The 16,025-nt window shown below is 44.9% G+C and overlaps 1 protein-coding gene across 1 annotated transcript; it reads left to right on the top strand.

Annotated features, from left to right (window-relative positions):
• The first annotated feature begins 1,086 nt into the window (after window positions 1-1,086).
• LOC127312339 (VIN3-like protein 2) lies at window positions 1,087-11,294 on the top strand. Its single transcript, XM_051342877.2, has 5 exons — window positions 1,087-1,096; window positions 1,587-2,238; window positions 2,664-3,071; window positions 10,318-10,391; window positions 10,537-11,294. The coding sequence occupies exons 1-5, from the start codon at window positions 1,087-1,089 to the stop codon at window positions 11,292-11,294; spliced, it is 1,902 nt and encodes a 633-aa protein (XP_051198837.2).
• Window positions 11,295-16,025: the final 4,731 nt, after the last annotated feature.

Below are 16,025 nucleotides of genomic sequence, written 5' to 3'. Positions count from 1 at the left end.
GCTGCTGTCCTCCACCCCTGCCATACTGATGTCCATATGGCTGTCCACCACTTCTGCCATAGTGTTGTCCACCACCTCTTCCATACTGCTGTCCATATGGCTGTCCACTACCTCTGCCATCACCTCTTCCTCTGTAGCTTCCTCTGCCATGTGTGTATCCTCCTCTCCCCCTATTGGGTGTAGCAAAGGAGGTACACTGATGCTTCAAGTGTCCCTTCTGCCCACAAGTATAGCAGTCTCTCATCTCTTGTCTCTCGGTAGTGTAGAAGGTCGGATGAGGGACAGAATCGCTTCTCTTTGTCATATTCAGACGCACTTCCTCTCTGGACATAGCTGCAATGGCTTCTTTAAGAGAAGGGGTAGTGGTTTGATGCAGTAAAGCAACCCTTCTCCCCTCAAAATCTTGATTAAGACCCTTCAAGAACTTCATGACTCGCCGACGTTCAATCCAGCTTGCAGCAGCACTCACACATTCCCCATGGGCAAGTTCCAAAGGATCAACATGATCTAAATCTCCCCAAAGATGCTGCAACTCAGCCACATACGCCATCACAGTTTTGTTTCCTTGTTGCAAGTCATGCACTTTATCCTCAATCTCAGCAATCAACATAATGTTCCCCTTACCAGAATAAAGATTTGATAGGGTGTCCCATACCTCTGAACCTTTTGTGAGTGCCTCTAAAGAAGCAGCAATGTTAGGAACCAAAGAGTTAAGCAACCATGCCACAATCAGAGAATTTATGGCATTCCACTGTTTCCATTCCAGACTGGTCTTATCTGCTGGTTCTGCAGCTTCACCACTCACACGTTCATCCAGCCCTTTCGAGTTCAAAATCAACAGCGCCCTCCTTGACCACCGGAGATAGTTGGCCACTCCTTCCAACTTGATTTCGTTTGCCGGCAGCTCAAGTTTCTGACCGATGTTGGTATGGGGAACGATTGCTCCCCCTCCAGCAGATCCTCCTCCATTTCCTTTGGTAGTGATAAGATCTGCCAGCTTCTCCAGAGCCTTGGCCAAATCCCTGTTATCCCCCATGCTTGACACCAAACTAACCTCTCAGAACCACCAAAGGACTTACCCGCAGGATGCCTCTCCGTCTCCTTACTTGTCACTGACTTCCCCTCCTTGCCGCCGCAGCAGCCTACTCCCTTCCTCTTCCTCCTAGCTGCCACAGCAGACTAGGCTTCCAGATCGGCAGTCCTTCCCGTCGTTGCCCTCACTGCTCCTTGCTCTGATACCATGTGGACAGAGGTGAGGGCCTAACCTGAGGTAGAAGGAGGCTGCAGGGAGGAACTCTCTCAGCTTAGGGTTACAGAGATAGAAGCACCTTATATAGGTCAGGACTGGGCTGGGCCAAATGGGCCACAAGAGAGAACAAGAAGACAGCCCAACAGATACACCAACAGTTATCCAACACTTCCATTTCAGGCGATTCTCTATTATGTTTTGGAATAGATCTGCAATAGTTATGACCTTTCTTTTCTTCACCATTTGTGTGAGAATGTAATGTTGGTTGCCACTCTACCATATTGTGAGAATGCTCTGATTTTCCATGAACAGTGACTGTACCCTTCTGGTTCTCCAGGATTGATTGCTGATCCAGAAAAATTCCGTTTGTTGAGTGTCGAGGTCTGTGTATTGTCAAAATGTCCAGATAGGGCACTTGAACTGCTGCATGGATGGACACGCCGTGATATTATACAGATATTCTGTTCTGAATTGTGCAAAAAAAGAAAATATGAAGAGATGTCAAAACAGTGGATACTAAATTATCTCTTCTATGCTGTGAATGAGAAGTCATGTGGTCATGGGAAAAGTATGAAGAAGTCAGGCCCTGAGCCGAACTCAAGTGACATGCAGTTACCTTACAAAAGACTGAAAACGATTGTTGTTCAAGCACTTCCAGATATTGCAAATGCTCCAGTAACAGCTGGTATAAGTGAACCAACAAACAAGGCACACCTTTGTGAAAATTCAGCTTCTACGGCTGGTCTTGTTCCAGCAGATAAATTTTGCAAACGTTGCTCATGCTGTATTTGTTTTAAGTACGACGACAATAAGGATCCTAGCCTCTGGCTGTCCTGCAATTCAGACCAACTCTTGCAGGAAGAGTCATGTGGTTTTTCATGCCACCTAGAGTGTGCATTCAGGGATGAAAGATCTGGCATTCTGCAGTCAAAGAAACTTGATGGCGGTTATTACTGCACCCACTGTGGGAAACAAAATGATTTGCTTGGGTATTTTCTGAAACATTTTTCACTTACAATATTTTGTATGATAATGGTAAATTAGCTATCTGTTTCAGTGCTTTGCTTCCAGTCTTGTTAGAAGCCTTATCACATCAATATTATTCTTCCAAATATCTCCATCATGATCCACTCATTTGGAATGGTTCAGCTTTTAGCCTTTCATGATATTTTGGTTTTTTCCTGCTACTATATAATTACTGCTTTTCATTCTATGGTAGTTAAGAGAAATGAAAGAGGTGGGCCAAATTTTACTTTATTGCCCACAGTGTCCTCATTTTTTTCAGTGTGGTTTTATTTCCATCTTGTGTGATTAAATGAACTTGAGAGCTGAAGTTAGATTTGTTTTGCCTTGATTTTTCTAGTTTGATCAAAGTATAGTTAGTAAGGATTACCATGTATTTTGATTTTGCCAGGTGTTGGAAGAAGCAACTATTGGTAGAAAAAGATGCGCGGCAGTTGGATGTGTTGTGCCATCAGATATTTCTTAGCCATAAGATCCTCATATCCACTCAGAAGTACTTGGTCCTCCATGAGATCGTGGATACAGCATTGAAGAAGCTGGAGGGTGAGCTTGGTCCCATTACTGGCCTTCCAGCCAAGGGCAGGGGAATTGTTGCCCGTCTTGCTGTAGGCACTGAAGTTCAGAGGCTTTGTACCCGTGCTATAGAGACTCTGGAATCTATGTTAAATGGTGCATTAACTGCTGAATCGCAAATTCAGAGTAAATTTCCACCTTTTTCCTTTTTTAAATCATCATACACCTCTAATTGCTATGAATGTTTATGCATAACTTGTAATTCAGATTCTCTTATGGAGTTATGGTACCATCAGAATTCATAAAGCTTGAGGATATATCCCGTGAATCTGTTGATGTAGTTTTGCTCTCTTGAGGTTTAACTGGCTTTAACTTGTGGCCGAAAGGCTAGTGATGAAGATTATCCTTCAAACCCAACAGGCTTAATAGTTAATACTGATGCATTTTGCTTGTTCCTCCCCTGTTCGGTCGCGGATTCTGGGCCATCATGGTTTCTATGATGTCTAGGGCGCAACGCGCTCGTGTATTTTTACTGTCTGGTCGCTGGTTATAGTCTTATCTGTAGTGAACTAGTGATTTGCCTTGGTGAAGATGAACAGTAACCAGAAATGTTGCTTTTTTTCTCCAATGTTGTATGTTTACATTCGTATACATGTGTGGTTACTGTTGCTGCATTGTGTTTCTTTGCTTTGGGTGGATGGCATTGTGCCTTCACTCTGCTTCGTGCCGGGAATGGGGTAGATGATTTATGGCTGTTACTGTCAGTGTCCCGTTTAAGAAGGGGTAAGGTCTGCAGGGTACACATTGGGTTTCCATGATGCGTTAGAAGGTACCTCAGAAGAATTTTACTGGTGAATGGATGGTGGATTTACCCAGCACATGATTTCGATGAGTATGGTTTCCACCAGCATTTGTGGTGAAATGCCACCCTTTTCTTCTCAGCTGGTGTAAAAAACTCAAAATATTGCACACCAAGGACATGCTCCCTAGTTTACGTTGTAGCATCTTCCGTACAACAATATCATATCAGATGATAAAAAGTGCAGGGAGGGGTAGTACTGATTGCCGACTGATGCGGGCTAAGCCCGAGGGTGTGCCCAATCTTCACGGTTTGACCCGGGTGAGTGTGATTGCGGAGGGGATTCGCGGGGAAGTGGATGAACGCGAAGAACTCGATACAAACACACACACACACACACAATCGGTTTGTCCTCGTTGGCCCGAACCACCAACTCGATAGAAGTTGCAAGGAAAAGACCTTTCGGTAGAAGTCCCGCAAAAAGATCGACAAATCGAAGATCCTATGAATCTAGAAGGGTGAAAAGACCAAACTCAATAGAAGTGCAAGCAAAAGACCAAATAGGTAGAAGTGCAAGCAAAAGATCAAGATTGGTAGAAGTCACCAAAGAGATACAATAGGATTCGATAAGGAGCCCGGGTGGTACAATAGGAATTAACCTAAGGTGGGGGTTTCCCAAATCCACTAGGGGATAATAGAGGCATAAGACAATTCATCTAAACATCATCTCTCTCTCATGAAGGTGGGGGTAGGTGTCTATTTATAGGCAAGGGGATGAAGGGGTAAGTTACAAGCCAAAAGGGGCTGAGATCTGGCTGAGGCTCGACAGGGCGGAAGTTCCGGTCCCTGAGGGCGGAAGTTCCGGTCGGGGGCGGAAGTTCCGGCCATGAGGGGCGGAAGTTCTGGTTGCAGTTCTTCAGTGCGAGCATCTTCAGTCTTGGATGGAATCTGGGCGGAAGTTCCGGCGGTGGTGGGCGGAAGTTCCGGCCTGGAGCGTCCAGCTCCTCTTTCTCCTTCTCTTCCATGCTTCCGTGACATCGGCCTTGCGTCCTCGGGTCTCCATGGCATCCCCTCTTCCCTCCGTACTTGTCGTCGAGTTCCTATCATCAAGGTATGACGGAGTATGAAGTAGTATATCGTTCCACATAGGTGATTGTAGGCACGCATAAAGGAGAAGATTCACCTTTGCGTGTCGTCTTGGCGATGAAGCATATGATGCGGTGAAGACCGAAGGTCGGGCTGCATCATCTCCCCCCACTTGAAAAAGAGTCGTCCTCGACGATAAATCTTCATGAATGTGTAGAGGAGGTAGATGACACCAACGCTTGAATGTTGCTTCACTTGTCAAGAGCCCTATCAATAGCACAAGAAAAGCCAAACAACACTCAAAGCATAGCCAATGTTCCACGGGTTTAGCAAGAGAGCGCAAGTAGAATGAGGTCACCTTTGCATAATGTCGGTGTGCTCTCATCGATAGATCTTGGGTCGTCGAAGTATGTGGGCGGAACCACTCATTGACACTCATCCACAAGTCACTTGTACCTTCACACAACAAAGACCAAGCAAAGTATGTTTGTGTGTGATATTGGAGCACATCATCGATGACATGTCCTTTCATGTTCACAACACCGTTAGCACAACACAAATTTATCAAGAATAATGCATGTGCAAGGTCAATGTGTAAGAACTCCATATGAACATCTTCCAAATGTGGAAACACAAAAACTCCAAATTGTGAGACGACCACGGTGTCCATCTCATGTATAAACTCATGTGCATGATTGCTCTCAAGGCATCGGAAAGAGAAATTGTTCAACATCCTTGAAGCAATAAGAGGAGAATTTGGCAAAAACACATACGGAAAAGTGTCCAAAATATCATCAACATGTGTGCACACAAACCATTGGAAAGAGAAATTGGTCCTCATATTTGGTGCAACACACAACATATCATCCAAAAAGTTCACCAAGTAGAAATTTGCACAACCGTGCATGCCAACAAACCAAAGGAAAGAGAAATTGCTCAACTTGTTTGAGGCAACACCAACGGTAAAAATCACATCATCATGCTTGCAAAAGAACCAAGAGAAAGAGAAATTGTCCGGCATGTTCAATGCAAAGCATGGGAAAGGTATTAGAGCCGGGTTCGATCTTGAACTCACTTGTATTATGCTCTCTAGAGCTCTCTTTGTCAACTCATGCTCCATCGAGGTTGACATTTGCATTCTTGTACCTACACACACAATAGGCAAAGCAAAGAACGTGTGTGCATGGTATATGAACACATCATCCATCATGATGGTCCATTTCTTTTGCACATCACCATTAGCGTTAAGCAAAGCATCATAATAGATATGGTGAATATGCGGAGTAAACATGGGAACATGCTCAACATGGATATATGCAAAGTCTCCAAAATTTGAGAGAGCTATGGGGGCAATCTCATTTACAAGCATATTAACATTAAGGCAAACCAAGCATTGGAAAGAAGAATTGTTCAACATTTTGGTTGCATTAATGGGAGAGTACTGCAAGCATCTAGCACAAAACATGTTCAACATTTTATCATTGTTGTCGACAAACCTAGGGAAAGAGCAATTGTTCGGCAAGGTTGTCACAACACAAGCATCATTATCATTATCATTGCAAGCAATACATGAGAAAGAGCAATTGTTCGGCATATTGCAAGCAATAGGATAGAAATCGAAACACTCATAGCATGGCATGGACATATTATCATAAGCAACTACTTCCACATGATCAACAATGGTGGTATCACAAGTATCACAAGGGAATGTGAAAGAAGCATATGACATAGCAATAGGATCATCCAACTCATGCAAGCACTCACAAATCATCATGTCCACTAGTGGGATCATGGCATCATCAACACCCATATAGGTACCTTTGTAGTCCGACTCATTTGAAGTGGGTGTTGTGGAAGAGGTAGGCTCCATGTGGCCTCCATGTTCATCTTCAATCAAGCATGGTGTGATATCATCATCTTCATGCACCATGTACATCTTCTTTTCCGTGATCGGCGTTTCGTCATCCATGGGACCTAATGAGACACAAGGAAACACACTAGAGGTAGAGGGTAAGTTGTTAGCATTCGAAATGGCCTCACATGACCTATCAACTACCACTCTCATCTCACTTGGTGTATCACTCATATCCTCAAGGTGGAGGTACTCAAGCTCATGTATAGTGGATTCACTCATCTCACATATAGTGGAGTCCCTCATCTCCATGGCAATGACGTCATCGATGTCCGAGCAACCTAGCAAAGAGGAAGACAACACAAGAGGAGTAGAGGTTAATGTGTTAGAAATCAAAGCGTCCTCACTCAACTCATGTGGTGTGTCACTCTTGCTCTCAAGGTGTTTGAAGTAGAATTTGCACTCGGCTTTGTCTTTGGGGGTCATATTGGCTTCAAGAGCTTCTAGCTCGGCAAAGTAGGCTCTCATCTCGGCCTTTTCTTGTGGTGTCATTTTGGGTGGCTCTCACTAGGAAGGATGTATGTATGTGGTGGAAGGAAAACTACCAAAAGTTCAAAACTCACAAACCAAAATCGAGAAAATGGTTCAAGTTAGAGAATAACCGATATGTACTCACACACACACTCAAAGCACACGCAAAAGGCTAAGAACTCTATATGGTGGTAGGTGAGGAAGTGGATAGCAAACGAAAAGAACCAAAGAAAATGTCTATTGTCAAATGTGGGTAAGATCCAAAGTCAAATGTCAAAGGCGGTGATCTATGTCAAGGAAACACGGAAACACACACAAGGAAGGACAATGGGGTTAGCGCGACCAAGGAAGTGAGCAAGTAACAAGATGGTCCTAGCGAAGACTATTAGCTCGGTGTCGCGCCAACACAAGAGAGACCGTAGCTTGGTTGCATATTCGAGAAGGAACAAGATTTGCACAAATGCCACTCTTCTCTTTTCTCTCTTAGTGCTCACAAGCTTTGCACTCCTTTGTATCGGTGGACACACACTATTTTTCTACTTCTTTTTCCTTTTTCTCTTTTTTTCACTTTTTTTTTCTATGCTTAGAAGCTTTCTTTTTCTCTATATATATGTCACACTTTTCTTCTTTTGTGTATCTTTCTCACCGAGCTTGCTTCGGAGCTTTGCTCAACACAACGCACACACACACCCTCTCACGGTCGTGACACTTGTGCAATGCTTCGCAACACTCGGAAAGCCACTCTCAATGGGATAGGTACACAAAGAAAGAAACGGGGTTACAAGGGTGGGGGGCAAGTTATACCTATTGATGTTAGGCGGTGTCAAACACACGAACTTGCGATGATCAAGGTGGTGTCGATGGCGGTGTCGAAGTTGCGTCAGAATCCGGGGTGCCAAAGGTGTCGTCACGGTGTTGGTGTAGGCGCGGAAGCGTAATAGACAACCAATGCTCCAAATCGGAAACCGAGCAAATTAAGTCAATGCCCGAAAAGTTGGGTCAAAACGAGCGGTCAAAAGTTGGGTTCCAAAAATCGTCAAAAATTAGACGTAGACTATGTGGAGTAGTTGGAGGATGTTGTTAAAGTTTGGAGTCAAACGGGCTCCGGAAAGTTGTCAAAAGTTGGGGCAAAAAGAGGAGTCAAAACTGGACGAATTTTGGGTCAAAACTGCGCCGGGGCGGAACTTCCGGCCTTGTTCCGGTCAAGTTCCGGAAATAGCTGACTTGGAACCAGGGAGCTACTGCGAGCGAAATTGGCGTTTTCGGAGGTTGGGCGGATGTTAGGCGGAACTTCCGCTCGGCCGGAAGTACCGGTTGCAACGGCCGGAACTTCCGGTCCTGGGATTTTTCTCTGCTGATTTGCTGTTTGGAAACTGGGGAATCAAACGTGTGGCCTGAGGTGATTTCACGGGAGGAATTTTCTGCACTGAATGGAAACTGGATCGTGCGGAATTGAGACGAAACGTGGGATGCTGCAGCGCGTGTGTGGAGCGTGGGGCGGTGGTGGCAAATTGGGCAGCAGTTGGCGCGGGGCGTGCTGTCTGGCTGGGGTGATGCGCGAGCTGGTGATGTGCTGCGGTGGAGCGTGGGGCGCGCGGCAGTTGCGGTGAAGGGAGGCGCGCGCGTGGTTGCTGGCGGCAGCGCGTGGTGGTTGCAGCGAGGAGGCGAGGTGCTGGCGAGCAAGGAAGAAGGCGAATCAAGCGTCGATCCGTGAAAATTTTGGCGAGCGGAGGAACAAGACGGTGGCTGATCCGATTTTGGGGATTTTTTTGCTGGGCGGAAGTTCCGCTGGGTGGGGGCGGAAGTTCCGGAAATACACGAATTTTTCAGATCTGAATCTGCGCGACGAACTGCACGAACACGAGGCGGAAAATGGGGCAAAAATCGACGGATTTCGGGAGGAATAGGTGGAATTTGACGGTGAAATTTGGAGGGATGATAGATCAACTCCAAAGACAACAGATATGTGGACCAAAACCACAAGAAACGCAACAAATCCAGAGATCCAAATTCGAGCTATTTTTTGGGGAAAAATTTTTTTTGGGCAAATTTTTGTGCGAAATTGGTGGAATCGGAGGGTCAAATCCGTGGCAACCTTTGCTCTGATACCATATGATGCGGGCTAAGCCCGAGGGTGTGCCCAATCTTCACGGTTTGACCCGGGTGAGTGTGATTGCGGAGGGGATTCGCGGGGAAGTGGATGAACGCGAAGAACTCGATACAAACACACACACACACAATCGGTTTGTCCTCGTTGGCCCGAACCACCAACTCGATAGAAGTTGCAAGGAAAAGACCTTTCGGTAGAAGTCCCGCAAAAAGATCGACAAATCGAAGATCCTATGAATCTAGAAGGGTGAAAAGACCAAACTCAATAGAAGTGCAAGCAAAAGACCAAATAGGTAGAAGTGCAAGCAAAAGATCAAGATTGGTAGAAGTCACCAAAGAGATACAATAGGATTCGATAAGGAGTCCGGGTGGTACAATAGGAATTAACCTAAGGTGGGGGTTTCCCAAATCCACTAGGGGATAATAGAGGCATAAGCCAATTAATCTAAACATCATCTCTCTCTCATGAAGGTGGGGGTAGGTGTCTATTTATAGGCAAGGGGATGAAGGGGTAAGTTACAAGCCAAAAGGGGCTGAGATCTGGCTGAGGCTCGACAGGGCGGAAGTTCCGGTCCCTGAGGGCGGAAGTTCCGGTCGGGGGCGGAAGTTCCGGGCATGAGGGGCGGAAGTTCCGGTCGCAGTTCTTCAGTGCGAGCATCTTCAGTCTTGGATGGAATCTGGGCGGAAGTTCCGGCGGTGGTGGGCGGAAGTTCCGGCCTGGAGCGTCCAGCTCCTCTTTCTCCTTCTCTTCCATGCTTTCGTGACATCGGCCTTGCGTCCTCGGGTCTCCATGGCATCCCCTCTTCCCTCCGTACTTGTCGTCGAGTTCCTATCATCAAGGTATGACGGAGTATGAAGTAGTATATCGTTCCACATAGGTGATTGTAGGCACGCATAAAGGAGAAGATTCACCTTTGCGTGTCGTCTTGGCGATGAAGCATATGATGCGGTGAAGACCGAAGGTCGGGCTGCATCACCGACTTTATGTGTTATTGTGAGACATTTTTTCTAGATCCAGTTTATATGTATCTAGTGTACTTCCATTTTGGGTGATTATCTATTATATTTTGGAAATAGACCTGCAAATACTTATAACGCTTCTTTCCTTCACCATTTGTGTGAGAACATAATGTTGGTTGTCACTCTACCATACAGTGAGAATGGTCTGATTTTCCGTGAGCAGTACCCTTCTGGTTCTCCAGGATTGATTGCTGATCCAGCGAAATGCCGTTTGCTGAGTGTCGATGCAAAGAGTGAATTTGTCTGAATTGTCAAAATCTCCGGATAAAGCACTTGAACTGCTGCATGAATGGACTACCTGTGGTATTATACAGATTTTTTGTTCTCAATTATGCAAAGATGGAAAATATGTAGGGATGTCAAAACAACAGATACTAAATTATCTCTTCAATGCTGTGAATGAGAAGTCATGTGGTCATGGGAAAAGTATGACGAAGTCAGCCCCTGAGCCGAACTCAAGTGAGATCAAGTTACCTTACAAAACACTGAAAAAGATTGTTGTTCCAGCCCTTCCAGTTATTGCAAGCGCTCCAGGGTGTTTGTCAGGCAAAAGCACACCAGGGAGAATCGAGGATGGTGGGCACAAGGATGGACCTTCAGAACCTAGCACATCTGATCAAGTAACCTCTCTTCCGAAGTCCTTAAACTTGGTGCCTCACAAGCAGGTGATTTTATTGGAGAAAGCACCTGGTTCACTGGCTCCCAGAAAAGGGAATGGTATCGAATTGGGTGATAGTATTATTGGAACAAGCTCTAGATCTAGCAATGATGACCATGTTCCTCATCCTGGCCCTCTGAAACCTAGAATAGAACCATGGAGTCCATCAAGCAGTAACCCCTCAGGGAAACCTGATGACATTGAGCAAACTGATGAAAATGCTTACCTGTTATGTGTCAAGGTGATCAGGCAGCTGGAATGTGAGGGTCACGTTGATGTCCACTTCAGATTGAAGTTCTTGACATGGCTAAGCCTACAGGCGACTCAGCGGGAAAAGGAAATAGTTAGCGTGTTTGTGGAGACTTTCACCGACGATCTAACAAGCCTTGCCAGCCAGCTACGTGACACCTTCTCGGAGGCAATCTACAGCAAGAAGCCGCCTATGGCACCATAGTCTCTGCATGAAACTTTACGACTGACAATAGAGTTTTTTTTTTGTGTGAGCGAAATGGGGAGTTTTTGGCACCAATCTTACTTAGGATATATTACTGGCCCCGTACTTTATTAGCTGATCATTGCATCAACTTCTCAGTGGAACATTATCCACTCTAGTAGTTTGTTTTGTTAACTTTCCGCCTGCAGCTCGAAGTTCAACATCTTAACCAGTATGAAGCATCAGGAAATTTGCAATCCAGAATAGCGTTATTTTGAGATCCTAATGTTTATGTAAGTGTGCGCAACTGTTGGAGATATGCCCAAGAGGCAATAATAAAAGTGGTTATTATATATCTTTATGTTTATGATAAATGTTTATATACCATGCTATAATTGTATTAACTGAAACATTGATACATGTGTGATATGTAAACAACAAAGAGTCCCTAGTATGCCTCTTAACTAGCTTGTTGATTAATGGATGATTAGTTTCATAATCATGAACATTGGATGTTATTAATAACAAGGTTATATCATTGTATGAATGATGTAATGGACACACCCAATTAAGCGTAGCATAAGATCTCGTCATTAAGTTATTTGCTATAAGCTTTCGATACATAGTTACCTAGTCCTTATGACCATGAGATCATGTAAATCACTTATGCCGGAAAGGTACTTTGATTACATCAAACGCCACTGCGTAAATGGGTGGTTATAAAGGTGGGATTAAGTATCCGGAAAGTATGAGTTGAGGCATATGGATCAATAGTGGGATTTGTCCATCCCGATGACGGATAGATATACTCTGGGCCCTCTCGGTGGAATGTCGTCTAATGTCTTGCAAGCATATGAATAAGTTCATAAGAGACCACATACCGCGGTACGAGTAAAGAGTACTTGTCAGGAGACGAGGTTGAACGAGGTATAGAGTGATACCGAAGATCAAACCTCGGACAAGTAAAATATCGCGTGACAAAGGGAATTGGTATCATATGTGAATGGTTCATTCGATCACTAAAGTCATCGTTGAATATGTGGGAGCCATTATGGATCTCCAGATCCCGCTATTGGTTATTGGTCGGAGTGAGTACTCAACCATGTCCACATAGTTCGCGAACCGTAGGGTGACACACTTAAAGTTGGATGTTGAAATGGTAGAACTTGAATATGGAATGGAGTTCGAATATTTGTTCGGAGTCCCGGATGAGATCCCGGACATCACGAGGAGTTCCGGAATGGTCCGGAGAATAAGATTCATATATAGGATGTCATTTTATGTGAATAAAATTGACGCGGAAGGTTCTATGGAAGGTTCTAGAAGGTTCTAGAAAAGTCCGGAAGAAACCACCAAGGAAGGTGGAGTCCACATGGGACTCCACCTCCATGGCCGGCCAGCCCTAGTGGGGGAGGAGTCCCAAGTGGACTCCCCCTTAGGGGGCCGGCCACCCCCCATATGGGAGGTGGAACTCCCACCTCTAGTGGGAGTCCTAGCTTGGCTAGGTTTCCCCACCATATGGAAGGTTTTTGGTTCGGGTCTTATTCGAAGACTTGGAGACCAACTCTTGGGGATCCACCTATATAATGAGGGGCCAAGGGGAGGGGGCCGGCCACCCCAAGACCACAAGCTGGCCGCCCCCCTTGAAGTGGCCGGCCACCCCCTCCCAAACCCTAGCCGCCCCCCTCTCCTCCATATCTCCCGCGTAGCTTAGCGAAGCTCCGCCGGACTTCTCCACCGCCACCGACACCACGCCGTCGTGCTGTCGGATTCAAGAGGAGCTACTACTTCCGCTGCCCGCTGGAACGGGAGGTGGACGTCGTCTTCATCAACAACCGAACGTGTGACCGAGTACGGAGGTGCTGCCCGTTCGTGGCGCCGGAACCGATCGTGATCAAGATCTTCTACGCGCTTTTGCAAGCGGCAAGTGAACATCTACCGCAGCAACAAGAGCCTCATCTTGTAGGCTTTGGAATCTCTTCAAGGGTGAGACTCGATAATCCCCTCGTTGCTACCGTCTTCTAGATTGCATCTTGGCTTGGATTTCGTGTTCGCGGTAGGAAAATTTTTGTTTTCTATGCAACGTTATCCTACAGTGGTATCAGAGCCGTGTCTATGCATAGATGGTTGCACGAGTAGAACACAATGGTTTGTGGGTGTTGATGCTCTTGTTATCTTTAGTTTGAGTACTTTGCATCTTTGTGGCATAGTGGGATGAAGCGGCCCGGACTAACTTTACATGACCGCGTTCATGAGACTTGTTCCTCGTTCGACATGCAACTTGTATTGCATAAGAGGCTTTGCGGGTGTCTGTCTCTCCTACTATAGTGAAGATTCAATTTACTCTTCTATTGACAACATTAGTATCAACGTTGTGGTTCATGTTCGTAGGTAGATTAGATCTCTCTCGAAAACCCTAAACCATGTAAAATATGCAAACCAAATTAGAGACGTCTAACTTGTTTTTGCAGGGTTTGGTGATGTGATATGGCCATGATATGATGATGAATATGTATGAGATGATCATTATTGTATTGTGGCAACCGGCAGAGCCTTATGGTTGTCTTTAAATTTCATGTTGAGTAGTATTTCAAAGTAGTTGTAATAGTTGCTACATGGAGAACAATCATGAAGACGGCGCCATTGACCTTGACGCTACGCTGACGATGATGGAGATCATGCCCGAAGATGATGGAGATCATGTCCGTGCTTGGGAGATGAAGAACAAAGGCGCAAAGACAAAAGGGCCATATCATATCACATATGAACTGCATGTGATGTTAATCCTTTTATGCATCTTATTTTGCTTAGATCGCGACGGTAGCATTATAAGATGATCCCTCACTAAAATCTCAAGATAATAAAGTGTTCATCCTTAGTAGCACCGTTGCCAAGACTTGTCGTTTCGAAGCATCTCGTGATGATCGGGTGTGATAGAATCAACAAGTGCATACAACGGGTGCAAGACATGCTTTGCACATGCGGATACTAAGGTGGCCTTGACGAGCCTAGCATGTACAGACATGGTCTCGGAACACGTGATACCGAAAGGTAGAGCATGAATCATATGGATGATATGATGAACACTTTGAGTGTTCGCCATTGAAATCACACCTTGTCTCGTGATGATCGGGCTTAGGTGCGGTGGATTTGGTTCGTGTGATCACTAAGACAATGCGAGGGATATTGTTTTGAGTGGGAGTTCACCTAGATTTTTAATTATGTTGAATTAAAATTTGAACTCAATTTGTCATAAACTTAGTCTAAACTATTGCAAATATATGTTGTAGATATGGCGTCCCCAATCAATTTTAACCGGTTCCTAGAGAAAGAAAAGCTTAAGAGCAACGGTAGCAACTTCACCGACCGGTTCCGTCATGTGAGGATCTTCCTCTCGGCGGAAATCTGCAATATGTGCTTGATGCACCGCTAGGTGACCCTCCAGCAGAAACGAAACCGATGAAGTAAAGAATGTTTACGCGACTCGGAAAACTCGGTACTCTCAAGTTCGGTGTGCCATCCTATGCGATGCGGAATCCGATCTTCAAAAACGTTTTGAGCACCACGATCCTCATGAGTTGATAAAAGAGTTGAAGACTATTTTTGAAACTCATGCGGCCGTGGAATGCTATGAAGCATCGAAACAATTTTTCGATTGCATGATGGAAGAAGGTAGCTCCCTTAGTGAGCACATGCTCGCCATGACCGGGCATGCGAAGAAACTAGGTGACATGGAAATAGTTATTCCTAACAGACCGGGATTAATCGTATCCTTCAATCACGCCACCTAGTTACAAGAACTTTGTGATGAACTACAATATGCAGAACATGAACAAAGAGTTACCTGAACTCTTTGCCATGCTTAAAGCTGCTGAGATTGAGATCAAGAAAGAGCACCAAGTGTTGATGGTCAACAAGACCACCGGTTCAAGAAACAGGGCAAGTCTAAGGGAAAATTCAAGAAGGGTGGCAAGAAAGCTGCCACACCTCCTATGAAACCTAAGAACGGCCCTAAGCCCGATGCTGAGTGCTATTACGCAAGGAGAAGGGACACCGGAAGCGTAATTGCTCCAAGTATTTGGCGGATCTGAAGAGCGGCCTTGTCAAGAAGAAGAAAGAAGGTATATCCGATATACATGTTATAGATGTTTATCTCACCGGTTCTCGTACTAGTACACGGGTATTTGATACTGGTTAGGTTGCTCATATTTGTAACTCGAAAGCAGGAACTAAAGAATAAACGAAGACTACTGAAAGATGAAGTGACGATGCGCGTTGGAAATGGATCCAAAGTCGATGTGATCGCTGTCGGCACACTTCCTCTACATCTACCTTCGGGATTAGTTTTAAGCCTAAATAATTGTTATTTTGTACCCGCGTTGAGCATGAACATTATATTTGGATCTTGTTTAATGCAAGACGGTTATTCATTCAAGTCTGAGAATAATGGTTGTTCTATTTTTATGAATAATATCTTTTATGGTCGAGCACCTGAAAAGAATGGCTTATTTCTGTTAGATCTCGATAGTAATGATACACATATACATAACATTGATGCTAAGCGAATTAAATTGAATGATAATTCTACTTATATGTGGCACTGTCGTCTAGGTCATATTGGAGTGAAACGCATGAAGAAACTCCATACTGATGGATTACTTGAATCACTTGACTTTGAGTCACTTGATAGATGCGAAGCATGTCTAATGGGAAAAATGACTAAGACTCCATTTTCTGGTATGATGGAGCGAG

This window comes from Lolium perenne, chromosome 7 (assembly GCF_019359855.2).
Source record: "Lolium perenne isolate Kyuss_39 chromosome 7, Kyuss_2.0, whole genome shotgun sequence".
Classification (NCBI taxonomy): Eukaryota; Viridiplantae; Streptophyta; class Magnoliopsida; order Poales; family Poaceae; genus Lolium; species Lolium perenne.
This window is presented reverse-complemented; position numbering and strand designations above follow the sequence as displayed.